General features: G+C 42.8%; 1 protein-coding gene across 2 annotated transcripts in view; it reads right to left on the bottom strand.

Annotated features, from left to right (window-relative positions):
• ENOX1 (ecto-NOX disulfide-thiol exchanger 1) overlaps positions 1–27,516 on the bottom strand; it is a gene marked incomplete at both ends in the record, with an annotated part of 223,766 nt that overhangs the window by 105,144 nt on the left and 91,106 nt on the right. For both annotated transcript variants that reach the window (XM_084234631.1, XM_084234632.1), the window contains 4 exons: positions 9,195–9,407; positions 19,572–19,805; positions 23,451–23,657; positions 24,871–25,044. In XM_084234631.1, coding sequence (XP_084090757.1) covers positions 9,195–9,407; positions 19,572–19,805; positions 23,451–23,657; positions 24,871–25,044 — 828 coding nt within the window. The remainder of the gene's footprint in view (positions 1–9,194; positions 9,408–19,571; positions 19,806–23,450; positions 23,658–24,870; positions 25,045–27,516) is intronic.

Raw genomic sequence — 27,516 nt, 5'->3', positions numbered from 1 at the left:
ACCATTTGGGGGCCCGATGGGGTGTAGGGAAGGAGATAGGGGAAGCATGTGTCAGTCACATCTTATCTCCACCACTAAGGAGCACTGGGCCCAAGGAAACCCTTTATCTGCTTGAATCCCAAGGCCAAGGGGAATATGAACAAGACAATCTGAACATCATTTCTAGTGCTGTGATGCCACAGAGCAGAGGTTGGCAAACAGTCTGCAACGGAACAGAATGGTATTTCTGGCTCTGGATGTCATGCAGCTTCCTTGCCAGAGGGGGTGCCAGCACATGGAGGCAGTTTGTCTCCTTAAATAGAGCCCTGTTGCTTCATCTGTGGCTGGGCTTTCGTGATTCTCCCTGGGGAGAGCTTTCTTTTGTTAGTGCATCGAACACTAGATTGTACTCCTGTCTCAGTTGCACAAGGGTCAAGAACAGACCCGGCTCCCCTTCCCCCCCACCCCCACTGAAAGTAACTTTTCTGATGGACACCTCATTTTGCTTCAGATCTAGTTTGAAAGTGTCCTGCCTTTCTAAAAGTTTCTGTGAAGAAGAATTGTGCATATGGATTCTTTCCAAAGTACCCCAGAGACTATTTCCTCACAGTTCCTTCCAACACCCCAACTTCCTCTCACACCACATGCACCCTCCCCCTCACACTTGGCAGAGGCTTCCTTCCCTACAACTGGTCTCACAGCAAGGCAGCAGGATTTGCATCATTAGTTACCATAAGTTATATCTTGCCTGAATTGCTTTTTGTCACTCAACAGGTACTCTTTGTTGGTGAAATCTAGCCTTTATAATTCTTTATTATTCCAGAGTATAAGACTTAAATTCTCTCATGTTTGCTATTGTTAGCTAGAAAATATTTTATTCTATTATCAGGATGGCATTACTTGGCTCAGTACATATATTTTCAGTGAGATTGAAAGGATACAAAAAAAAAGCTCCACCCTGACTGGAATGCTTCCAGCGCCCTCGACTATCAGCTTTGGTGAGAGAAAATTCTGTGCTCATCCTTGACTTGGAAATTTTTATAAAACATATTTTCTCTGAACATTTATTCCCTGAGAGCAAAGAGGTATTTTTTAATGAAAATCATGTTTCCAGCACTTCAAAACATTGGCAAATACAGCCATCAGTATGAGTTTAAGGAGAAATAGAAAAATCTGTCGAGTTGCTAAAGCAGTTATGGGGAATTTTTTTCCCGTGGATGAACCAATGACGATCACAGACACAGGCAAACATTTCAACACTTCATAAAATTCTTTCTTGACAGCAGGGACATAGGAGTCAAATTTCCCAGGGTAGAAATAAAAAAAAAAAATGTTTAGCTGAGGTGTCCTGGAGAAGTAAATGATTTTGGAAGGAGCTTTTCAGGCAGAAGAAATGTGGATGAGGACACCAATGTGCCTGAAAGGGGGTCAGGGAACAGACAGAGAGCAAAACCCCCTCACATTTCATTCCAGCATTCAGTGTACCACCTGGCACTTAATGGGAACCCAGTAAATATTTGTGGATGGATTTCATCATTCATTTGAACACCTGAGCCTTGTACATTTTTAGGCAGGAAGACAGATGAGACATGACAGAGGAGAATGGTTGATGTAAGGCATGGCCTTATATCAGAATCTTCATTCTGATTCTGACCAGTCTGTAGCACTGTGGGGTTGAAGTGTGGCTTCACATCCAGTGCTGCCCGGAGGTGTCACCCCCACAGTGAGGCAGGATGGGACAGTGCATGGAGAATATGTGACACTCTTGTTCTGTGGTCAGCTTGGGCTTCTGCCATCCTGACTGTGTCCTGTAGATTATTGCATTTAGGTGTGCAGAGATGGCAAAGGAAGTTGCTGATATAAAGACTATAGAATTTTCAGAGATGGAATTGTCTGGCCAAATACTTTCACTAGAGAAAATCAGGATTCAAGGAGCTTAAAAGACTCCCTAAAGTCACCTGGCTTGTTAGTGGTCCAGCTGGGATTGGAACAAGAATCTCGTCTATCTTGCCTAGACAAAGTTTCTCCACTACTTAATGATCTCAAGATCTAAGATGAGGTTAATGCCATGTTCTGCCATAAATGTATAAAGCAAATTAGTGTGACAGTTATAACCTTTCCAATCTCCAAGTTAAAATAATATAAAAATAGCACTGTAATACTACTACTGTAAGATGCTCAACTAAGTCATATTCCATGTATTCTACTTGAAGGAGAACCGTATAGTAGGGCAAGCTGAGATAGTGCTTTACTCGAAAAAGCAACAATCATTAGAATGTTTTACAGTTATTAGGTTCCAGCCCAATGTCCAATCCCAACTTCAATTCCAGCCATGATATTTAATCAACAACAGATATTTGTACTGGCGTTGTTGATATTCTTACAAGGATTATACCAGACTCAGGAGTGGTGCAGTGAGGTAAGGGAAAGAGAATAGTAAATGGTCTCTGCCTATTTAGCTTAAAATCTTGCTAGAGGTAAAATCCCCAAAAACAAAAGCTGATGCACTCAAGATAATTAGAAGATAATTAAATGCTCAACTAGATAGTGTTAACAAGTGCTGCAGAGGGTAGGAGAGAGCACGATGGTTATGAGTTACAGTAGGTCGACAGTTTCATGGGAAAGTGGGGCGTGGCTTAGTTTTGATTCTGGCCCGGGGTGGAGGAGGAGGAGGCATCAGGTAAGGGACTTGGCCTAGGCACAAGCCTGCAGGTGGGAGAGAAGGCAGGCCCAGAGGCGGACACTCCATTTTCTAGCTAGACAGCAGGCTTTAGATTCAGTGTGATGTCAGGATCCTTCTTCAATTCCTTGTGTAAACTATAAATTTATAATAAAATACCCTCCTCTGAGTACCTTTATTTTTTTAATTAAAAAAAAGAGCATACATCTGCTGGTAGAAATCAAAACTGTATAAATTGTTCTAATCTGCCCATAAATTACTATTAACAAATGACCCAGCCCCACCATGTTTGCTCTCTGAACCTGTTTCCTCCTCTGTAAAATGAGAGGGTTTTGGCCAAAGAGTCTCTGAGCGCCCCTGCAGCATCAGTGTTCTATAATCACTACTTTTCACTCTTGTTCATCCTACCTATGACGCATTCTTAAGTTAATATTAACCAACTCTTCCTCACTTGCCTATTCCCCACTTTGCTGTTTTCTCTGCCTCCTCTCTTCCCAGGAAGCATTTGGGGAAAGTACTGAAGTGGGAATATCATGGAGTGTTTATAATTTTCATTAGACGTGTGTGTGTTGTGACAAGGCATGCACAATTGATCATCTGGGCGTGCATATTAATAATTAAATGCTGTGGCACATGCTTCTGAACTTGAGACACAGCTCCTCCCTCAGCTTTGGAATGACAAGCTTTGCTCATAACTGAAAAACTGAAAGTGGACAGGTCTATGGGGATTTCTGATAAAGTGTACATTTTTTAAAAAGCAAAGCTCAAAACTCGAACATCTCCGGGAAAATTCTGCCCAATGGGCAGGTTGAGAAATGACATAAGCATGAGCCAAGGATGACATGAGGATGAGCTAATATAAGAGCGTGCTGGTTTACCTGTGCTGAACATTTCCCCCTTTCTTCCATATCCCACAAATGAGCTCTGCCCAGCTAGCCCCAGAGGGAAGAGAAAGCCTCCAGTGTCACACTGGGGTAGGCTGTGTCCTCACCCAACATTTCCGATGACTGACTGCATGCTGGTGGTCAGCAGTGAAAAATGATCCCAAACGGAAGTGATGGATGCTGTACTCCCCAAACTCTTGATTGGGTTGGGATTGGAGATTGTTGCCTTTTGTCATTTTAAGCCCAGGCTTGAATAGAAACAATGCCTACATGGCTACATTTAATAGTTGGTCCTGGGGTGAAGGCTGGAGATATGGAGCTTACATGATGGCAGAGCTGAGCACAGACAAAGCTAGAAGATAACTGTTGGGTTGTGATGCAGACCTTGAAATAAATCATGACTTGTTCTTTGAGTTATTATTGCAGGTTCTGTTTTTGTCCCTTCTGTGAACAAAGGCTATTTGCTCAAACATGAAAGTAAGGACAAATATGAAAGCAAGGTAAGAAGACAGCTGCATCTAATCCAGCTCACCAGTCTAACCCGTAATGAAATTGCCCTTCTCCTGTATAATCGATCAGCAATTTCCAACTAAATCTACATAAAGGCCCACACTTTGTGCTTGTGGATTTCCTGGAATTTGTTAAATAAGCTCTCCCTTCAGGATACCTGGTCAGCCCCACTTGCTGTAATAAACTCATTCATCAATATACCTGCCTTCGAACTGCCTCAGCACAATTTCCTGACATGAGCGCTTTCTAATGGAGGAGCCGCCGTGTGAAGCTGTAGAGAAGGGTGTTGCTGGGTAGGAATTTCAAGGCAATTGCTGGAAAACCAGGAGATTCTCAGCCAGTAGGAGAAAGTTGAGGTACCTGAATCTCAGTGCCTACCACTCCCTATCTATTTCTAAATGAGACAGCCAAAATGAGATTCTTAAGGTGTTTGCCAGGCATATTTAGGCAGATAAATGGAGGAATGACTGGCTCGGTTTTTGGAAAATGTACCAAATGTGTCAATTACCATGGACTTCAGCAGTGATTGCTTTAGAAGTAACCCCACGTACGCACCCAAGCCCACATCCACCATGCTGAAATGAGCTGGGAAAGCAGAAAATATGTCTGAGACAAACAAATATAACTCCCTCACACAAGCAATAAAATATACTTAAAATTCAAAGGGAGATGAAATGTGCATATATATACTGATCAGGTTAGCCAGGATACTGCTCAGGATACTGCTCAGAGTTTTCATGACAAATGTTAGGATTTGGTTCCCTTTGGATTCTGGAAGTTGTCATCTTTGTAGAAACACGGTGGCAGAACTGAGGGTTGCTGGGGGATACACCACATTCCTGTCCCACCTCATGGGCCTAATCCCAGCTCAGGCTCACAGTTAAGGTACCTCCCATCCTAAAGTTGTCCTGAAGGGTCTTGGCTCTCAAAGTCTAACACCAAGGCACCCCAATTTTCCTACTATTCTCTAGCCTGTTACCCAATGTCTGGAAAATAGTGGTGGTATCTAGAAAAATCACAGCTAGTGAGCCCTTTTCCTGCTTTTCTTCATTAGACAAGCAAGCTGTAATCATTATATAATTATAAAATGTTCCCATTATTCATCGATAGTGCTAACAACAAGGCCAAGCTATGCTACGAGTTTCCAGAAAATAAGTGAACTCATTGTAAGTTCCCTTCCAATTTACTCATTCACTCACTCACTCATCCACCAAATATTTGTTAAACAATGTCTATGTTTCTGACACTTGACATATATTGATGTCTAAAAAAGACATGTCTTTTCCTTTGTGATACTTGTTATAATAATCAAAAGCAGATTGATGATTACATCCTTATTCAGCTTGAGAAGTGCCCCAAGGAGGCTCTAAGAAGGGGTAGTGATGTCACATAAATCTACCAGGAGATGGCAGGTTGAAAGGCCTTTCTGAAGGATGAGAAGGATTCCAGTGTGCAACCAGTGGGGCAAAGATACCAGACAGAGGGAACAGACACGCAAAGGCTCAGAGGTAGGAAGTGGCTTTGACAGCTTAGCAGGGATGAGGCCAAGGGCAATGATGTCCACTGACTCAAGGGAAAATGGATGTAGAACTGGCAGACACAGAAGGCTCTGAAGGCTAAGGGGAGAGAAGTGGCAGACACAGAGAGCTCTGCAGGCTAAGGGGAGACAAAATTTTAAGCCATGGGAAGTTAAGGGATTTAAGTGATCTGAACTGTATCAGACAATGTGTAAAAAGAGAGGTTGAACCAGGGCCTCCCTGGTGGCACAAGGGGTTAAGACACAACCTATGAAGCTGTCCACAGCCTCTGCAGCACGAGTTCGATCCCTGGCCAGGGAGATACCCACACGGCGTAGCAGACCTCTCCTGATTTGCCTGCTGCTCCTCTCAGCAGTGTACTTCGGTTGATCTGCCTGTTCTGTTTCCCACTCTGTCTCTGGTGAATCCTCTAACCCCCTACACCTCTGGCCTTTATCCCAGCTCTTGTATGCATAAATAAATAAATCTTAAAAAAAAAAAGAGAGAGAGAGAATGAACCAGAGAGGGAGGGATTAGGCCTGGTGGAAACTGTGAAACCCTCCCAATAACCATCCGCTCCTTTGCCCTGCTAGGAGCATTCCAATTTTATTCTGGAGAGCAATGGGCCAAATCAAAGGATATATTGCCCCCTTCCCTTGTAGCTTAGAATGGCCACATAAGATAAACCTGCACAGTGAGACATAAGTGGACGCTGATGAGCAGGTTTTGCTTTCTTGCTCTAAAGAAGCAACCCCTTCCTCTTTGTTTCTTCCTCTCCTTTTTACTATATGGTTCCAGCCTATAAAAAATATGTGATGGCAGGACAGTCACCTTTGGCTATTTAGGAAAAGTTAACTGTGTGACAGAAACTTCAGGCTGACAACCATGAGCCACTAGCCAAGGCCAAACTCACCTAACCCTCAATTTTTCTGTATGTGAAGAGAAAAAACTTCCTTTGTAAAGGTATAGTTTGGTGGCATTTTCTGTTTGTTTATGGGAAGATGCATTATTTATTATTGTAGCTCAGGCAGCCCTGACATGACAGTTAAAATAAAGAAAAGTGGGTCATTTTTGAAGGTTGAGACAATGGGACATGTGGATGACCTGCATGTGGGCTTTGCTGGTGGAAGATGGTATCTGTAAAAAATTACTTGCAGGATTTTGGTTTCAGTAATATTTAAGATGAGAAGGAAAACAAACCCAGAAGAGGATCAGACTAGAAGGTTAAAAGCAAGGATTCCATGTCTGATACTTTACAGTGGAGGTGCCTAAGTGGGATGGACGAGAGTGATCTCCATGCCTGTGGTTCCCCTGAAGTGGGATCTCCCTCAAACTTCCAACCCCGGGCCTTCACTTTCTCCTTAGAGAGCTAATGAACCAGTCTGGCAGGGGAAGCACTCATCTCTGGCTGCTCAGCCTCTTGTGTGCACGCACAGGCAGGCTTCTGTGGAAGGGACAAATGGTCCTCAGTGCTGCCTGCATCCAGAGGCTCAGCCCTGGGTCCAGCTTTGAGGAGCCCATTACTGCTGCATATCTCATCCTCACCTCCCAGTATAGCTTTTAGCAATAAGAAGACGCTGACATTTGCAGCCCCACATGGTAGGCTTCTTGGTCTATTCTCAGTGGTTTCAAATTTAGGTTGGTTTATACCTGCATAATGTTAGGCACATTCCAGTCCTTCAGTCACATCAGTGGGACCTCAATTTAATAGATGCTTCTTTCAGTAGACATTGCCAAAGAAAAGCCAATTCCTCCCCTCTTCTAACGCATGCATGCCTCCTGCCTAAACTCACTGTTAGAACCAAGGTTTGAGCCTTCTCTACCAGGAAGGGACACTAAACCACATAGACATGAGAATTCAGCTAAAATGGATGGCATAAGGTAATCGGTAATCATTCTACAGTTCAGCCATTTGGCTTCTTGCTATAATGCGGCAGGAAATGCATTACTAGAATTCTGTTATCTTTCTCCCTCTTCCTTCCCTCCACTACCAATCCACTCTTACCTGCCCTCGACCCATGCATCGACTCGTTGCTTTCCACCTTTAAAATACTAGTTTTCTTTATGCTGCCCCTAGTAGCCCCACTTTAGAACTTCTGGACATACACTGGGTCATGGGCAGCCATTCCTCAAGACTGGGGAATCTAGGGAAGACTGTCTGCTTGAGCTGTGGCAATTCTCTTTTTCCTATTGCCTTTTTTTTTTTTTTAAGATTTATTTATTTACTTACTTACACAAGCACTGGGTACAGTCAGAAGCGCGGGAGGGTGAGAGAATTCACCAGAGCCAGAGCGGGGAGCAGAGCAGGCAGAAGGACCGAAGTACACTGCTGAGGGGAGCAGCGGGCGGCAGGAGAGGTCTGCGCGCCATGTGGGACCCTCCCCCGGAGGCCGGGGGGAGCAGCCGGGGATCGAACCAGCCAGCTTCACAACCCAGCACTCAACCGCTGCGCCACCCGGGGAGGCCCTCCTATTGCTTTTTGATAAAGACAGATGCCCCAGTTTGGTCTCATACTGGGTCGCCAGTCACTTCTCAGAGTTTATGTTTGGGAGCTTCTTATATGATATTCTGTGCTGCTACAAAAAATGGTCTTTTGACCACAAGTCATAGAAAACACTCTTGCACTTCAGATCCTGCTTTTTCATGCCCCTCTCCTTCCCTCCCAACAGATATATTACCCCTTGGGTTTTGCAAGGATGAAAGAGGTGATAGGCATTCTGGCACATTAGATCATAGAAAATAATACTTCTTCTCAGAATGAGTATGTAAATTGCATGTGTTGCTGCCTGTGTGAGGCCCTGCACCTGGTATGGGATGCAGTGTGGCATTGTCACCATATCATTCAGTGGCTTTTACCAAGCAGGGGAATGTCAGCAGCTGTGATGCATTTTGCTGCTGTGATGTTAACTGCAGACACAGATAGAGTGCTCATTAAAAAAATATATATATACGCCCTTTTTTTGAATAGAGCCCTGGGTAATTACCCTGACTATTGTTCTATGAGAAAGCCCCATTTGCAACCCTTCATCAATTTAAGATCTGGACATGAAAAATCACCAGCATTAAGTAGTTAAGGCAATTTGCTTTCCAAATGAAGAAAGGCCAAAAAATAATAATGCAGAACAAAAAAAAAAAAATCTCTATTCTTGTGTTGCCCATGTTGACAACCAAAGCTCACCTCAAATAAAGGCTCCTGAGCAGGAATTTTTCTGACCATACCTTCTTCCTAAATAGAGCCCAAGGGCAATGTGCTCAGGGTCTGCTTCCTACTATCAGCACTAGGAGGATCTGTGGGTCTGCAGGGACAGCCCCTGGTGAAGGGTGGCTGCCTGGCAGGCACAGATGCTTCTGGCTGCCCTGCCCTGTGGGCTGGGCTTGGCGTTCTGAGGAAAAGCTACAGAAACATTGCTCACCTTGAGAAGTAAGCTCTCAGGGCGGGGTCCGTGTTCCTCCAAGTAGCCACAGAACATGAAATAGGTTATGAGGTGTGCCATTCAGTATGGAGTAAAATGGGAAATCATTGAGCTACTTACCCCCAAATGGAAAAATAAAGTGAAAACAAAAGAAAAGGCCAAAAAAAAAAAAAATCACCACAAAACAGATGGCCCCCAAATTTTTACTTACATTGAGTGAGGATTCCGGTTAAGGCGTTTTTAAAATTCTCCTTGGCTTCCTCCATCTCCTGCTCATGGGTGGCTTTCTCATTCATGAGCCGGCGGACGTGGCTGTTGGCTGACTGCACCATGGAGTAGAACTGGTTGGCGGAACGGCGATTCACTTCCCCGCGCTCAATCCAGGAAAGGAGCACTGTGATGGCCTCTGAAAATTTGCTGTCATCTGGAAATGCAAAAACAAGTGCAGTCATGGCAAGCAGAGAAAACAAGCTTTACTTTGGGTTCCTCTCTGAAGACGGTGTGGACCGGCCAAAGGGAGACATTTTCAGAAGTTGACACAATAGCTTTCTTCAGACTGACTGCTCTATTAGCAGTTCGTTTTTCTTCTCCTTCAGGGCACCATAGAAGCACCCAGAAATGGGGGAGAGGGGGTGGAGGTGGGTGGGGGGGCGGGTCACCCTGTCATCCACCAACCTGCTGAGCTCGGTTTTAGAAGATTGGTTCCCGGCATCCTTTGTAATATGGTATAACCTCGTTCTTCCCCAAACCATGATTTCTCCTTTCTAAGACTGGCTTGAAAAACTGCTATTAACCTAGGTGGTCTCCACTTGATTCTTTACCTTTCTATCTAAAATATTATATGGTGATACTAATTTTCTGCCTGAGAGTCAGCTGAGCTAGTGTCAAAATATGGATGACAGATTAAATTACTTTGAAACTACTTGTAAGAGATTATTCCAAATTCAGGTAGCGGAGATAAATCAGTTCTTACTCTATTGCTGTCCAGAACTCATTTCATTATAGGTTGAATACCACATATTTGATTAGGCTAAAAAAGAGACTATTACCTTGTTTTCGGCAAAAGAGAAGCTGTTCCCTGGGGTGGTTTGTGTTTGCTTTGGGAGGCTAGTGGAAACCTATTTGAATCTGCTATGAGTTGTGTGTGTAGGGGGTGAGGTGGGGCAGGAAAGGGCAATGAAGTTCCCCCTGTAAATAAGTGATAAAGTTAATTTCAAAGACAACAAGTACACTTGCTTGTTTGAGAATGGCTGCTGAGCAGACCTGTGTTGTATGGCTTGGAGGTGGAGGAAAAGCAAGTTTGCAGGTAATTAAGTAAATTAGAAGTGGAAGCTGTATTTCGATTGTTACAACATTAATCGATGCTACTGCTGAAGGCTCACTGCATATTTCCCAGGTACACTTGAGGGGAGAAGGCTTTCATTTGTATTTTTCTAGCCCTGGAAAATGTGATTTAAGAAAAATACCTCACATGTTTCAAATAAACTAGGTAGAGTATGAATTCTAAAAATTAGAAGTAAAATTAGAGTAGATAATTCTGATTCTTATTCATCTACTTCACAAATAACTGATCGCCTCTTATGTCCCTTCCATTGCAGGAACATCAGAGAAATGGATATGGGTTGTTTCCATCTATTCTCATTCTCTGTCTCTCTGTCTCTCTCTCTCTCTCTTTCTCCAGATGAATGGATAAAGGATGATTCATGTTTTACTCACCAGGTATTTCTAAATCAACACTTGCTATTACTATTTTACAAATTAGATAAAACCTTCATTTGTGAAGCACTCTGTGAATTTTGCAGAGTGCTGTAGAAATATCATTAGTGCGGATAAAAATATGATAACAGAACCAAAATGGAGTAACTTATTCTAAGCCCCACATCACTGAACTGATATTTAATTACAGTTTCAGCTCTTCTGGAAATGGAATCTTAGTCAATCAGGAATCACTCCATCGGCACTAGTTAGGTAATCTGCTTGATAAACCCCCATCATTGTTAAAGCAAAGTAACCTTGTCATACACTAACCAACCCACTTTTTAAAAAATATATAACAGTATAATTTCCCTGTTCCCTTCTGCCTATAAACATCTTTTATATTATACAGTTGCTCAGAGTTCCTTTCTGTCATGTAGATTAGATACTGCCTGATTCAGATTTTTGCTCAAACAAGCTGAAAAAATTTACATGCTTCAGTTTATTTCTTAACAACTATTCCCCCAGAAGCCCCTCTCCCAGATCAGGATATAACTTCCTTGCTGTAGCTGTTTCTTGGCCAAGGGGTAGGCGCACAGAAGCACAATTACTTGGCCTAACTTGGTACGTGTGGGGTGTGTGGTCTGCCTGCTCCAGGAAGAACAGCAGCTGGTATCTGCCAGCTAGTACCCCTAGTATGGCGGCTCTCTCCACCAGCCTCCATTCCAGGCCCTCTCCTGCAGAAGGAGCAGCAGACTGGACTTTAGGATCAAGACCTTTTTCCCTGTGCACCTCCAGACCTTGCTTTTTCACCAGAGGAGATAACCAGCAGGACAGTGACCACAGGGCGCCCTACAAGGGAAAGATTTGACTTTCCCTGAAATCACAGGCACCAAACACTTGTGCTGAGTGTCACAGCAAGCTTATGCAATTTTGTTAACTCCAGAATTTCAGTCTGAGTTCAACCCTCCGTGAACTCCAGCTGTAGTTGCTTCTTATCTCATTTCATGGACCGGAGCGGCTTGTACAAGATAAAATCCATCACACAACTTAACATTACGTTCAGCCCATGGAGAAGCCCATAATTTAGCATTATGTTTGTGAGAGGCCCACTGCGACCGTTATAGTCGGAATAAATTTTGACTCCTTAGCACTCTCTACTTCTCTCCCTGCCAATATATGTTAGGAGAATGGACCTCCAAAAAGACAGCAGAAATAAACCTAACGCCTATAAGAAATCTTATTTTTTTCACTCTTAAAACCTAACAGCAAAAGAAGAACAAAGACTTCATGTTTCATTTTCCCCCTTTGCTGTGACTGACATCTCTACAGAGCAGAGAGAGACAACCCTCAATGTTTTGGTTGTTGAGCCAACAAAGAGCGAGCGAGCGAGCTCCACCTTCCCATCTTTCTCTCCATGGCACACCGGTAGTTTTCCCTTCTCTGCTTGTGGTCACTCAGTTCATAAATATCAGGAAGAACACACATAAACTTAAAAAGAAGGCATGCTTGCTCAAATGGTCTAAAAACTAAATTTTACTGTTCTTCATTTCCAGACCTACAGAGCAAGTTCACCATCAGGTGATAGTTACTTGATCGTTTTCTGAAAGAGAAACAGCATTCTCAGGATTAAGCAACTGAAAAACACAATTTGAAAGGTAAGGAGGCAGAAGACTTCCCAGTATTTTAACCAGTAGTGGGCAGAGTTCCATGAGCTTAAAAGACATGATGGTTTTGCAAACTCCCAACTTCATCCTTATTTCTGAACTGTCTGGAACCGCCAGGCTTATGTATGATCCATCTACTAATATTCTAATCGAATGTAGAAACACTCATGAAGGTACGATTGGTAAGTCTGGTCACTATCTGCTGCCATGGAGGAAGTGACTTGATATTGATCAAGACAGAGACAGCAAATCTCTCTGAGTGGCTCCTGGAGTGTATAGGGTGGTCATCTTCAATAGTCAACTGAAACTTCAATTCAGTGGACAGATCACTGAAAAAACAGAAAACAATATAAACTAATTTAAATGGGGTTTAGATAGCGTTATTAAAGCTATTCATGTGGAAAGAAATTAACACTGCTCATAAAAATCACATCAAAGACCCACTTATAAAAATTCTGCATACCTTCCATGGACAATGTTAGGCATAGCTCTGAACAAGGGTGCAGTTTAGAAGTTCAAATGTGCAGTGGTGTTTCTTCCACAATCAGAATTGGGAAAACTAGTGGCACTGGACCATTCGCCCATTAAAAGCTGCCCAGTGTTTTTATTTATTTATTTTTTATTTTATATATATTTTAAATCATTCTTCCTTTTTTACAATGCATGCTTTCTCCTTTCAGATGTAGTCCATGCAAAATTCCCATCACCAATTCACCTGTGCACCATCCATAGTCCCTTGTGTAAGAACACATTCCCTTCCCTGTTTTGATCTCTCTCCCTCCTCTGCTGAGTGTCTTTGATTAATAGTTGCCTGTTAATTTTGTTTTTTTTAATTTATTATTATTTTTTCCCTGGTCCCTTATTTGGTTCCCCTGCATTCCTTCTATAAGTGAAACTATCCGATAATTTTTTCCCCCTTCTGGCATATTTCACTGAGCATAATCCCTTCCAGCTCCATCCATGTTGCTGTGAATGGCATAAGTTTATCTTTTTTGATTGCTGAATAGTATTCCATTGTGTATATATATCAGGATCTTCCCCAAGTCACCAGCGTTTGCTTCCAGTACTCCCTGGATTTGCATTTTCCTCTTCATCCCCCATACCCTTTGTCATTTTCCTCTTTGCTCAACACTTCTGCTTTTGCAATCATCCTAGGGCCCCTCACATCCCTGGTCCACCTCACTAGCTGTTACGCTTCCTACCTGATTCAGTCTCAGTCCCTTTCAGAAAGGAAGATTTCCTGTAATCCTGAGATGAGTGGGTATTGCTTTTCTTTGTTTCCACAATTCCCTTCATGCCTGACCTTTAAAGCGTCAAGGGCTAGGTATAATTACTAGTTTATGGGTCTGTCTGCAGACTTGAGGAACTAACATGAAAATAAAACTTCCAAAACATATTTCAGTCTTCTGGTCATTCTGTGTTTTTCACTGTCTTTATATTTCACGTCATTCTACTTCAATAGATTTGGAGTGATTAGTATTCAAAAGCTACAAAGTCAATTCTCCATAGTTGTGAAACATCAGTTGATATTAAGAACTCTAATTTCATATTGAGGAGTACTTTCACATTGTCTAGCAGAGATAAATGTCCCTGTGGCACTTCAGCTCGCTGGTTCTTTTATCCTTGAGGTCGTTATGGGCAAAAAAGTTAAGAGTGATGTCAGATAATCACATAGAGACAGCCTCCTGCAGTGATTTATCAAATGACTCAAAAACTTTTTTGAAAGCATTTTTTATTTTGGGGAGGTAATAACCATTTTTAGCTTTGTGAGGAATACATACCATGGTAATGATTATCCTAACTCAATGTCATCACCTTACTTCATGCCCATCTCATCTTGTTTCTGGTTGGTTCAGATATTGTCAACCTCCCTCCCTCTCTCGCTTTGTTCCATGTTCATCGAGCACCTGGCACATATCGATAGTACACATTAAAAGTTGTTTATGGGACAAATCTTTTGCTATTTAAAGATGGCAAGCATGAGCCTCATTTGGGTGCTTACTGAAAAGGCAGACTTGCCCTTCTCAGTTGTCCTTACTGAGAAGCTGTATCCTATTCTAGGTGATTCAACACAGGTTTAAAGTTTAAGAGGCACTGGAAGAAACCATTCAATGAAAGTCAAGGAAGCTGGTTCAAAGGTCATCTAAGAAGTAATGAAAATGTGAAATGGAAAGGAGCAGCTGAGATAGTGGCAACACTGAAAGGATCTCCTGAGATTTGTGAATCTCTGTCTTCAAACCTCCCACACCCAATTAAAGAATAGCTGCTTAAACCTCTGGCATCCCTATAGGGGTGACAGGTGGAATAAGGTGATAATTAAGAACTTGGCATAGAGATTATGGATGATCCTTTCAACGGAATGCTAGGCATGGACTCGGAGACCCCTCTCCATCCTTCTAGGAATATTTGATTCTATAGGGGTGGGAGACTATAAGCTATTTTACAGCTCACACAGAGTAAATAGTGTCTGTATATCAGTGGTTACTGATTTGACGTCAATGATAGCTGGAAATAGTTGCTAATGTACAATTTCATATTGATCCAAGAATGGGGATTCCAGGATGGCCAAAGCATTGCTGCTATCACATTCTCCACATTTCACTGTGTCCCAAACACTGGACATCATTTTATGGCTACTCAATCATCAAAAGGGGTGATATCTTCCTTCCAGAGCGCAGAAAGCCTTTACAGGTGGTTAATGCTCTCCTCTCCCCCACCACGATCTCTCCAACTGTTTAGTAACTATAAAAATGTGAAAATGCCATGGTTTGGGCTCAGGCGAAATGTTTCTAAATGAAATGCCCTATCTTGCCTCTGTCAAGGTCAATTATGTCTAAGGAAGTAATTCTCAAGCAGGTTCCCGAACTTCACATTTCCCTTGCCCTAAGAAGGAAGACTGGCTTTTAGCTAATGGAACTTCCACTTGGCTCATAGCGTTATTGATTTTTACTTTCTCAGAACCATAAATATTGACAACCATCTCAGAGAAATGCTGGCACCACTTCCACCCTCTCTCCCCCTGGCAGGCTGACATTGGGCCATTCTGTATGCAAATAAGAGTCGAGTCCTCTGGAAATTATGAATGCTGATCCAAGGAAGACTGAATTCTTGATAACACATCAGGGAATCCCAAGGACATTGCTCACAAAGCTTTGTCGAAACCACACCTGATGCAGAGAGAAATTCTTCATTTTATCACATCATGAAAGATTATGTGAAACTTTCCAAAGAGGGGCTAGAACACAAAAAACTTTCAAATGCTCTTGCCAGGAGAAATCGCCAGTGAATTTGGTTATAATCTCTCCTTGCTGTCTAATCAATCTCTTCCTTCCACACTCAGTCCAAACACAGGGTTCCTCCTGGTCTGTGTTAGACACACTGAAATTCATTATCTCATCTGCCTGGTGCTACTGTTTCCAATAAAGTGTAATTATGGTGTTATTGAGCTCCTCACTTTCTCAAACCCATGCTATAAACTTTGGGTCTGTGAGAAGTTACTTCCCAGTCAGTCTTCATTAAGTTGAATTGTCTCAGAACAATGTCTATTTAATCAGCAGGGTGCCCACTAATTTTCTTTTTTAGAATTTGTATTAGCATAACAGACACGGGTGTGCCATGCCTTAGACACTGCACTATTACAACTCAATGTTTCCTGATTGAATGGGGTTACCTGATGCCAAAAGATCCTTCCTCTGTCTCTCCATCAGGGCCCAGCTGGGAGGAGGATGCAACTCTCTCCTGAGGAGAGCATCCCACACTTCCATGCAGGGTAGTGGGAAGTACAGTAGGTCCTCAAATATTGTCTTTTCATTCAATGTCATTCTATTATAAAGTTGATGAGAAAGGAAATAAACCTAGTTGTTGAAATGCTATTATTCAAGGACCAGCTTCTGTTAACCATGACTTATAGCTGCAGCTTCCAAGAACCTTATCAGTGTTGTTAAGTAGTGTTGAGGGGTGCTAATGGTATTAAGTGGGGACTTACTGTGCAGGGTGCTTTGCAACTGCCTCTATCATTTAAGAGACCTAAGTTCTGTGAGGCAGGGGCTTCTGTGTTGTTTTCCTTCCCTCAGTGGGCCAAGGATATGGTCAACAACTCAACAAAGTGTGGGATGACTGTAAAAATGACTAAGGTTACATCACTTCTCTATACTTGCGGGCAGGTCTGGTAGTATTCCTGGCCAGAAATGCAATATGGTCATAGATCCAAACAGCTAAGGAAAAGAGAAAGGAATTAATCTAAGCAGCTACTATGTGCATAGTTTTATACTGTGCAGGATAAGGAAGGTGTTGTGGGTGATAATAAAGATTTGGCTTGTACAGATTTTCTTGGGTAAAGTTGAGTTTCCAAAAGAAAACTATTTGTCTTGCTCCTTTTGCCTTATTTCACTTAGCATAATCCCCTCCAGTTTCATCCATGTTGCCACAAATGGTAAGATACAAGATGATTTCTCTCAGTTGTGGAATATAGGGAAATAAAATAAAGGAGCAGACAACTAAACCAAAATAAACCCTAGATATCTGACTGGAGAATTGAAGCAGCAGAGGGGGAAGGAGAGTAAAGCAGGGAGGGAGCCCAGTGGGCTACAGTAGAGGATTATGGGTGCCTGGAGGTGGCTGTGGTCCAGTAACATACATCTGTAAGAGGCGTGAACATGTACCTCTGAATCATATACAGAGTTGTAAACCAACATTACTTCAGTAAAAAATTAAGAAAGAGGGACCTCCCCGGTGGCGCAGCAGGTTGAGCGCAGCACTGTGAAGCTGTCCACAGCCTCTGTAGCATGGGTTCGATTCCCAGCCGGCCAAGGAGATACCCTCATGGCGCAGCAGACCTCTTCTGTCTCACCCACTGATCCCCTCAGCAGTGTTTTTGGTCGTCTGCCTGTTCTGGTCCCCACTCTGCCTCTGGTGAATCCTCTCACCCTCCTGTGCCTCTGGCCTATACCCCAGTTCTTTTTTTTTACTTTAAAGATTTATTTATTTATTTATACAAGCACTGGGTACAGTCAGAAGCGCAGGAGGGTGAGAGAATTCACCAGAGCCAGAGCGGGAGCGGAGCAGGCAGAATGAAGAAGTACACTGCTGAGGGGAGCAGCGGGCGGCAGGAGAGGTCTGCGCGCCTTGTGGGACCCTCACCTGGCGGCCGGGGATCGAACTGGCACTGCAGAGGCTGTGGGCAGCTTCGCAACCCAGCGCTCAACCACTGCGCCACCTGGGAGGCCTATACCCCAGTTCTTGTATAAATAAATAAATCTTTAAAATAAACAAATAAAAAGAAAGAATACTGTAAGAACACAAAAGCACAATGTAAAATGGGGGAAATGTTTGCAATAAATCTAAGATAGCAAGATTTCTCAGGGAAGAAAAAAATATCCAATTAGGTATTTTCAGATTACATTTCCATTTCCTTTCTGACCTGAGCTTCTTTACCTTTGGTCTGGACTACATTTTATATCCCCACATCAGTGAAATCATCTTCAGGAAACAGTTTCCTTGGCTCCTCCTGTCTGGCTTTGTAGTATTATAAGGAGCATGGAGTGGATTTCCTCTCCGAGGCAGCCAATTTCCTAAGCAATTAAATGCTGTTTATATTCCAAACTCTGTGCTTGGGTGGAAATTGTCAAGCTTGATATTACCTGACTGTTGCCTGAGATGTGTCCCCTGCTAGTTTATTCTACTGTAACTGCGATCTATTAAAATTTCCAATCTGTTCTCTCCTCAAGGGACCACACAGTACTTGGCAAAGGTGCTGCTTCTAAAATCTGCAAATTATACTCATCTATATAAATATATACTTTTGAAATGGCAAGGCTTGCAAACTCTTCTACCAAATTGACATCCCAGTCTGCTATCCTTTAGCAGGAAAGGCAATGCCATGCTCGTCTATCACACACAGACACCTCTGTACTCATTTCTACCAACCACATAATGGAGGTGCCAAATTGTGAAATTCCTCCACGAGGTCATCGAACTAAGGTGCTAGTCCTTGTCACTGCCAGGTGTGGACATAACAGATTGCAATTTAGTCTATGTAGCTTAGAAACAGAAACCATACAATGCTCTGGATATCAAAAAAATTGTAATATCAAAATTAACATTTCTAGTTGAGAATGCTACTTTTCATTCTGGCCACTTCTTACGGTTTCTAGTCTGAATGGGAAAGTGAGGTGATGGCTGTATTTCCACTTTACATCTTTTATTTGCATTTTATTAAGCCTTTTATTCAAAGGAGAGAGAGGCAGGTGTTGACATCTGTAAGCCTCCTTCTTGGGCAGCATGATGTGCACCCAGCATGTCCTTGCACTAGCAAGCAGCACTTCATGCTCGTATGGGGCATTCCAGGAGCAACTGCAGCTGACTTGGGGTTTCCCAGGCCTGAAATAGGGGACACGGGCTAGAAATGGAAGACTGCTTTCTCTTCCTAATGATCCCGCAGGTGTGTCCCTTGCACAGGGATCCTATTCTCCATACCCCTTCTCCAGGGCTCCATACAGTTCCGGGTGTGTTAAAACAGGGTGGTACAGGGCCTCTCTGGTGGTGCAAGGGGTTAAGCACCATACTATGAAGCAATCTGCAGCCTCTGCAGCATGAGTTCGATCCCCCGGTTGGCCAGGGAGCAACCCACATGGCGAGGCAGACCTCTCCTGTCTTGCCTGCTGCTCCCATTAGCAGTGTGTTTCAGTAAGTCTGCCTGTTCTATTTCCCACTCTGTCTCTGGTGAATCCTCTCACCCCCTGGCATCTCTGGCCTGTACCAGAGATTTATGTATGCATAAATAAATAAATCTTAAAAAAAAAATAAAATCTCAGGGTGGTACAGACTCAACAGTGCTGGAGCAATGCTAGGGCCTGCCTCACATATCTGGGACTAGATGGTCCCGGCTCGCTAGTCCCTTTTCACCACGGATCAGAAGAGAGCATGGTGCTTTGGGTCTGGTGCTAGTGATCCTTCTGTCCCTCTTTCTACCAGTTCTGACCAGTGACAGCACACAGCATTCATGGAGAACACAGGGGAGCGCCCTGCAACAGGCTGGTTCTGTCCCAAACAGCATGATGAAGCCTAGCTGGCCATACGGAGATGTCTGCTCCCAGGTGACCCCCACTCCCTTGAAATCAGCCCTGAAGGGGCAAAGGAAACACACAGCCTTTGGGTAGGGGGATTGCAGCGCTTCTCAGCCGGCATGGTTAAAGCCGAAGAAGGAGCAGCAGTGTAAGGGGCCTCACCTTTCAGCTTCTCGGCCAGCAGGGTGGCTTCGTGCTCTGAGTAGTGCATGATGGCCGGCGGGGAGGGGGGCCGCAGCCGGTCCTCCTCCAGCTTGCGGCGGTGCCGCTCCTCTCGGGCGCGCATCCTCTGCTTACATTCCCACTCATAGAAGTCATCCCTGGCCTGGGCGAAGTCCACGTGCAGGCGGCCGGAATCCTTTTTGTCTGTGCTAGACCCTAATCGCATCCTGTAACCTGAAACCAATGGAAAGTCTGGTCATATCAGAGGTCACAATGGTAAAGGCAAAGTTGGGTCCAGGCCCTCTGTGTGGCCTAAGCAAGCTCTCACTTATTGTTCTGCTCTTACAAGGGACAACCTTCTCAGAGGAGGTGGGAAGCAGTTTTCTTTCTCCCCAGTAATCTGAGAGCACTGCCCAGCAATCCACTGTTACTAAGAGGATAACACAAGAATGGGGCTCGCCTCCTACCACCTTCTTCCCTCTGCCTTCCAGGAAGCTCAGAGAGAGATATGGTAAGTAGCAGTTTTGCGCTCTACCCTTTCATGGTCCTAATTTTATATTTTTAATTTACCCTAACTATTGTGTAAGAGCTCTTAAATTCTTTTCTAGAAAGAGGTGGAGTGGGGCATAAGCAAAGAGTATCTATGAACTTAGAAAGACCTACAAAGTAAATTCCACGACATCTCCCTCCCAGGCTACAGCTTTATCCCCCTGGAAAAAGCTGCTGCTCGAGTCTCTCTCAGCAGCTGCAAAAGCCACAATTACCAAGGCAATTTTGCAATGCTGTTTTATTTCCACTTATCCTCTGGGGCACATAGAATATTTTACCTTCAATCAAGAGGCCTCGCTGCTGCCTTTCTTAGAGCCCTCCACACCTCATCTGGCACGCAGTACTGCACAAATTGTCCGCACAATCTTTGAAGGCCACAGGAGCCCATGCGAGAGCCCAGAGCTAGACCAAAAAAAAAATTGGGCCTGGAATTCTTTGGGGGGTTTCCTATGAGCTACCCAACTTAAGATTATGATTGGAGACCTGACCTGAGAAATCAACACAAACAGAACTGAAACCTAACTTCAAATGAAGAAGATTGGACATTGAGGTTGCTCTTCAGGTTGGGGTACTCAGATTTTAAAAACATAAGTTCAGGTCCCAGGGGGATCAGAGCTATCAGAGGCTGCCAGAGGAGGGAGCGGAATAAACATGTGGGCTTATTTCCGTAGGGCCTTTGCAAATGAGACACCACTGTGAAATGCTGGGCTGCACCGTGCTGCTGTTCAAGATCTCCTGGCAGATTTCAGTGGATTATCTTATCATTTTGGCTTGAAGCTCTGTTAAAAATCCCTGTAGGGGCTGGCTTCTCCCTGGTAGGGCACTTCACAACTTTGAAAAGTTACAAATAGAAAAGAGATTTCACATCTGATTCTCCTCATGTGCTTCTCCTTCCTAGATTTCAACAGTGCTATTGAACAATGGGAAGTCGTCATGTTATCTCAAGACACAAGTACCCAATTACTGATGAGCAGCATTAATGCTCAAGAAGAGTCTGTCTTGGTTGTGGGCTGTGGAATCTTAACAAGTAGGCAGGCCAGTGGGGTATATAAATAGAGTTTCTAAGACAGATCAGCTGTCCCAACTGGCCAGGCAACTTTCGTGTCCAGAGCATTACTTTTCAGACATTTCTGGTCCCCCAAAAGCACCCTCTCTTTCAGCAGAACATCCTTAAGGCTTTAAAAGACACCTGATGAGGTTGAGTCTATAATAGCTTGGTCTTCAAATGTGAAAATGGGACTAAAACTAGACAGGCCTCCCAGCTGGGCTCAGGCTGCTGCAGCTCACATACGGGAGGGGGAACCTTTCTTGCTTCCTGACCTGCCCAGTAACTAGCCTTTCAGATCTTTCCAGATTGACACTACAGTCTCCCCAGGGCAGTGGATGCAGAGCCTGGAAACTCCTGTGCATGCTTTTGCTGTACAGGCCTTTGCTGTGGGCTCCTGTGGCTCCAAAGGAGCTGAACAAGAGGCCCCACTGGGAAAAGCATGGCATCAAGGTACATATACAGGATTCCTTTCATTTGACTAATTGTTGGTTGTTCATTTTGGCAATATCTTACGGATGTTCTGATTGGATCTAAACATTGTATCATGACAGTGTTGAAAAGCACTTTTGATCTACTCTAACCCCTTGCTTTCATCAGGTGGGGTAAAATAATAGTTTAATTGGTAGAACTGTGATTAGAACCCATGTTCTCAGGGCAGGGTTCCTAGGAAACAAGAGCCAGTCTTTCTCATTGGCAGCATATTTGTGTTAAAAACAACATTGTGGGCTTCCCTGGGGGCCTAGGGATTAAGTCTTAGCGATATCACCCTTAGGGGTGAGTTTGATCCCTCGACAGGGAGCTGACCCACATAGGACACAGCAGACCTCTCTTGTCTCACCCACTGCTCCCCTCAGCAGTGTATGTCAGTGGATCTGCCTCTTCTTCTCCCCACTCTCTCTCTGGTGAATCCTCTCACCCCCACATCTCTGGCCTACACCCCTGTTCTTCTGTGCATAAATCAATCAATCAATCTAAAAACTCCAAACAAATAGAACTATTCAGTAATGAATTGTTCCTAAGTTGCAGGTGCCCAGCTAAGTAATTAATATCCATTATTTTGATTTTTTTCCTCATAACAATCCTATAAGATAGTCATGTTTCTATCTTGATTTTGCAGAGGAGGAGAAAGGAGGCTCAGAGAAGGTATCTTGCCCAAAGCATGTGAAGCCCAGGGCCAGGCACTCAACAGAATCCCCATCTATCTGACAGATTACCATGGTGTCTTAGCACAAGGATGCGTGAAAGCAATACATAGCTGTTTGCATGTTGTAAAATATTTTTACTCCATGTCTCGTCTTCTATTTTCATTTTGGAATGCTTTCTGATTTTTTTCTTACTTTGTCAGGTTTTATTGGAATAAGAGTTTTTAAATTCTCCTGATCACCTCCTGATGTACCGGGAGAACAACCCGAAGGTTTCTGGGGTTTGCCTGAGAATTTCATGGCAATAGGGGTTGGTAGCAGGAATTAAGCAAATCTGGCATTAATGTTCAGATTTTCTTCCTGTTCTTTACTTACCTCCTCCCTTTAGCTGGGCATCAGGTATAGAGAGGTGGGGAGAAGCATGACAAACTGAAGTATGCAGATGGAGAGTGTGAGGGGCAGGCAGAGTTGAATCTAAAAATACCTCTTTAAGTCACCTATCAACACCAGACCTCATAATTCTTAGATTTGTACAATAGATTTTGCGCCAACACTCAGAGAGCGGAAGGCAGCATTAGGTTTAATTTCAATCATTGGTAAAGTCTCCAGTAATAGGGGTAATGGAACAGCCTTAACTAAGTTAGTGAATTTAGTTAACTAAGTTCCATGCACAGGCGATTGGGCAGTGATGCTGGACCTTCCTCTAGGGCTCACGGACCTTTTTCTGCAAAGAACTGACCTAGATTTGGTACCCTGGAATCCAGAAAGTGAACCACTTTTGAAAAACTGAAATTATGCCTAGAGAGTGTCCTTTATTCCCCCAGGGGATTTCATCGAATAGTAACAAAGGTCCTCAGTATTTATAATATTGCTTTTCCTCTAATAAGCACTTGACAACATTAATTAGGAATGCAGTAGAATTCCTAAAGACAGGATGGTTGGGAACGCTTTCTGGAGGGAGGTACATTCCCAGACTTAATGGCCAGCTTCTGGAGGCCCAGGAAAAAGGCAGACTTCACTCTCTTTCCAACTCAAACTGTAAGGATATCATTGTGGATTAAGGCAAAAGGAAATAAGCTCATATTAACATCACAAGACATATCAAAACACCTAGAAATCCCCTTATATAATGCAAAGTACCAGAAAGGTAAATGGCTTTATCAACCATGAACTCCTCTGCAAAACGAATGTGGCAAAAATTCTTCTTGCTTTTCCGAATCGCTGTGATATCACCACACTGCTCAAAGACTTCTTGAATGATTTCCTCAGTGGCGTTTTCTGGTAATCCTCCGACAAACACAGTTTTACACCCAGGAGGTCTTTCTCTTGTGGAGGGAGGTGGAAGATCTAATAATCACAATAAAACAAAGGATTTTACCTTTTATTTGTGATCTTTTTTCAGGCTCACCTGGCAAAAGTAAAACTTGTAGAGCAACCTTCTCTGTTCTATGTCATGATAAATTTCTCTCCCAACAAACCCTGATCTCAGGCTGCCTTGCTTTTCAGCAATTCTTTCCTTTCCTCAACCTCTCTTTACTTTTGTGTTCATTTTGTACAGTGGCTATGCTTGTCCATGAACAAAGATAAAGCAAAGGTTAGCATAATTTCATTTCTCCTTCATAATACAAAAGGCCAGAAAATGGGGGGTGGGGGGGCACTTCACAAAGTACAAAGCATGATGAAATAACAACATGATGAAAAGCCACAGCTTGCTATCTGCTTTGTCTTGTTGCAGAATAATGGAAGTGCAAGGCAGAATTCGGCGAAGGGAACCTGGAAGCTGCCGGGCTACTTACTTGGCCAGGAAACATCAGGCCTGCAAAAAAACACCTTTTTTATTATTCACCTTTAAATAAGCAAACTATTACATTTGGAGGAGACTGTATAAAAAGATAAAATGTACACTGTCACAACATTTTGCCTAGTTTATATGTAGATTACTAAAGCAATCTCCTGAAAAGTCCACTTTAAAAAGCAACATTGATTAATATGAATTAAAGAAAAAACCAACCCAAGCTATATAAACCCATAAACTTAGTATCTGAGGCTAAATTAAAAAAAACTTGGTCCATTTATTTCATCAAACGTATGTTTCCTTCAAGCAAATGCAATTTGGCCCAGAAACTCTGAAATGTAGGCTCCCCCCTACAATTGTTAACTGCCAAATTAATTCATTTTTTCCATCTAGCAAAACACATTTCAGAGTTTTTCTCCCACATTTGTGAAGATGGATGGAAGTGCTCAAGTTTCACACTCTTCTGCAGAAAATGCTAGACTTCACTGCACACACATAGATTCTTAATGCTGGAAATATAGCTGCAAATCACACATGTCGCTTTCCTGGTGTTGATTCAGCTCCTGGACAGAAACACAGACACATCCCCATATATTTGTCCTAATCTAGAGACAAAGGCCTCTACTGTTGAAGAATGGCTCTTCATTCTGTTTATCTCTGTGGGACAATGTTGAGTCACATCTGAAAAGGAAGGCAGCAATATCATGTACAAAAGAAAAAGAAATTTAAAATGATGGGCAAATATTTCTCACAAGTGTTACTTACTTGGATTTTGAGGGAAAAGAGTACAACTTTTGCAATGAATTATTTCTTTAACCACAGCCACTTCCGTTGGTGGTGGAGGTGGGACTAGCCCCAGACCTGGTATCATTGGGTTAATGGGGGTGATCCCAGTCATCATGTTGAGCCCTGGATCGAAGCCTGGTACACAGATTGAATCTGCAAGATATACAAGACGACATTTTGGAGGAGGAGCTTAAAGCCATTTTTATTGTTTTTGCTATTTTCCTACAAAGATTATTTGACTTTATGTTTTCTATTTTTTCAGGATTTTCTCCTGGCATAAGATGTAGCATAATAGAAAGTTATTCCAGAAGTGTAAAGAGAAAATAAAAGATGAACTTAAAACTACACGAAAAGGAAATTATATTACTTAAAATATTAACATGGCAGAACAGAACACAGCATATTAAAGTGTAAAACCATACTCTGTGAAGCTATACTATTATGGTGAATGTGATTTTCTGTTTCTTAATATCAATGTGTTGTTTACACTGCCTTATGACCCAGATTGTGGGAAGAATATTACTTAACATTGAAGTGCCCTGTGAATCTAATTGTCAACCTGGCTTAATCAAAAGAACCTTCTTTTCCAAGTGACCTAGATTTAGGAAAGTTCAATTTATATGTGTGTACTCTGTAATCATGCATTCAGGTCCAATCTAACCTATTTCCCCCAGGAAATAAAAAACAAAGTGTGGTTATAATTACCATGGCTGGGTTAGATACATGTAGGCATAAAATTAGCTATATATACATTTGTGACTTTTATTGGATAATCATGCTTTTTTCCTGTAACTTAATCAACCAATAATTGGCTCACACTTCTGAAATTTTTATGCTTTGCATAAAAAAAAAAGGCTAAGAAATGGAAGGCGACTAAAGGATGGGTTTTCCAATATAAATACTGAATTTTTTTGATATGATAATGAAGCAAGTAATTTCTTTTTCTTTTTTTTTAAAAAAGATTTATTTATTTATTTATACAAGCACTAGGTACAGTCAGAAGCTCAGGAGAGAATTCACCAGAGACAAGGGAACAGATCAGGCAGACTGAAGAGGTACACTGCTGAGTGGAGTAGCGGGTGGCAAGAGAGGTCAGCGCGCCAAGTGGGACTCTCGCAGGCGGCCAGGGATGGAACCGGCACTGCAGAGGCTACGGGCAGCTTTACAACCCAGGGTTCAACCATTGCGCCACGGGGGAGGCCCAGTAATTTCTTATTTATTTATTTATTTTCTTACACCACTGTTCGTTTTTTGACAGTGTTTGCTTTCTCCCCTCAGGCATAGTCCCTATAGTTTTCTATAGCACCGAGATCATCACCACAGTCCCTGGTGGCTCTTCCTGCCCCTGCTTTGACACCTCTCCCTCCTCCCCTGCTGTATGCTTCAGATCTTTGGTCAGCTTAAGCAACTAATTTCAAAGGTGATATATGAAGATTTTATTTTTAAAAAGTGAGACCTATGTTAGAGCAGGGCCTGTTAAAATACAGTACCAAGTTTATACAAGTAGCTGTAAGAAGAGTCCATTCCTGAGAGCTTTTCTGTTTGCCGAAAAGAAATATAGGTTTCCTCTGCTAGGATTTGGTAAGAAAGATTAGCAGGTTATTTTGGGGGTCTGGGAATATTATTCCCATTAATCTATATGGGAGATTATTTCGAGCATTCTCAATAACCCCCCCCCCAAATAGTTACTCAAAAAAGGATGTTCTATCTTCAGCTAGTGGGGGGGGGGGGGACCTGTACTCTCACTTTTCCTGACAGAATAACAGCACAGATGTGACCAGGAATAGTCAGGGGTGACCCTCCACTACTCCTCAGGATGACATTTCTTCTGTTTATTTCCTCTCCCATCTTACTCTTCTTCCTCTTCCTAGATCATTTCCATTCTTCCTTCCTACCCTGTCCTCTGTAAGTCTCACATACAGTCCATGCCTTAGACCCTCACATGGCCTCATTCTTTGCTAATCTGTCCAAAATGTTGGATAAGCCCAGAAGTAGATGAAATAATAACTAAATTTTTGTTCACAAAGATAATCCAGAGGGTAGAGAAGGACCTGTATAAACTTTTCCTTTCTAAATGCAAATGGCCAACAGGCATATGAAAAAATGTTCAACATCCCTTATCATCAGGGAAATGCAAATCAAAACCACACTGTGATACCACCTTACACCAGTAAGAATGGCACGAATCAAAAGAACAAGCAACAACAAATGTTGGCGAGGATGTGGTGAAAAAGGAACTCTCCTACACTGCTGGTGGGAGTGCAAACTGGTCCAACCACTGTGGAAAGCTCTCTGGAGGTTCCTCAGTCTACTAAAAATGGAGCTACCATACGATCCAGCCATTCCACTACTAAGGATCTACCCAAAGGACACAAAAACAGTGATTCAAAAGAACACCTGTACACCTATGTTTATTGCAGCACTATCACAATAGGTAAAACCTGGAAACAACCCAAATGCCCAAAAGTAGATGACTGGATCAAGAAGATGTGGTACATATACACAATGGAATATTATTCAGCAATCAAAAAAGATAAAATCATGCTATTTGCAGCAATGTGGATGCAGCTAGAAGGAATTATGCTCAGTGAAATAAGCCAGAAGGAAAAAGAAAAATTTCGGATG

Source organism: Talpa europaea (assembly GCF_964194135.1).
Source record: "Talpa europaea genome assembly, chromosome: 6".
Lineage (NCBI taxonomy): Eukaryota > Metazoa > Chordata > Mammalia > Eulipotyphla > Talpidae > Talpa > Talpa europaea.
Note: the sequence above shows the minus strand (reverse complement) of the source record. Positions and strands in the feature narration are given on the sequence as shown.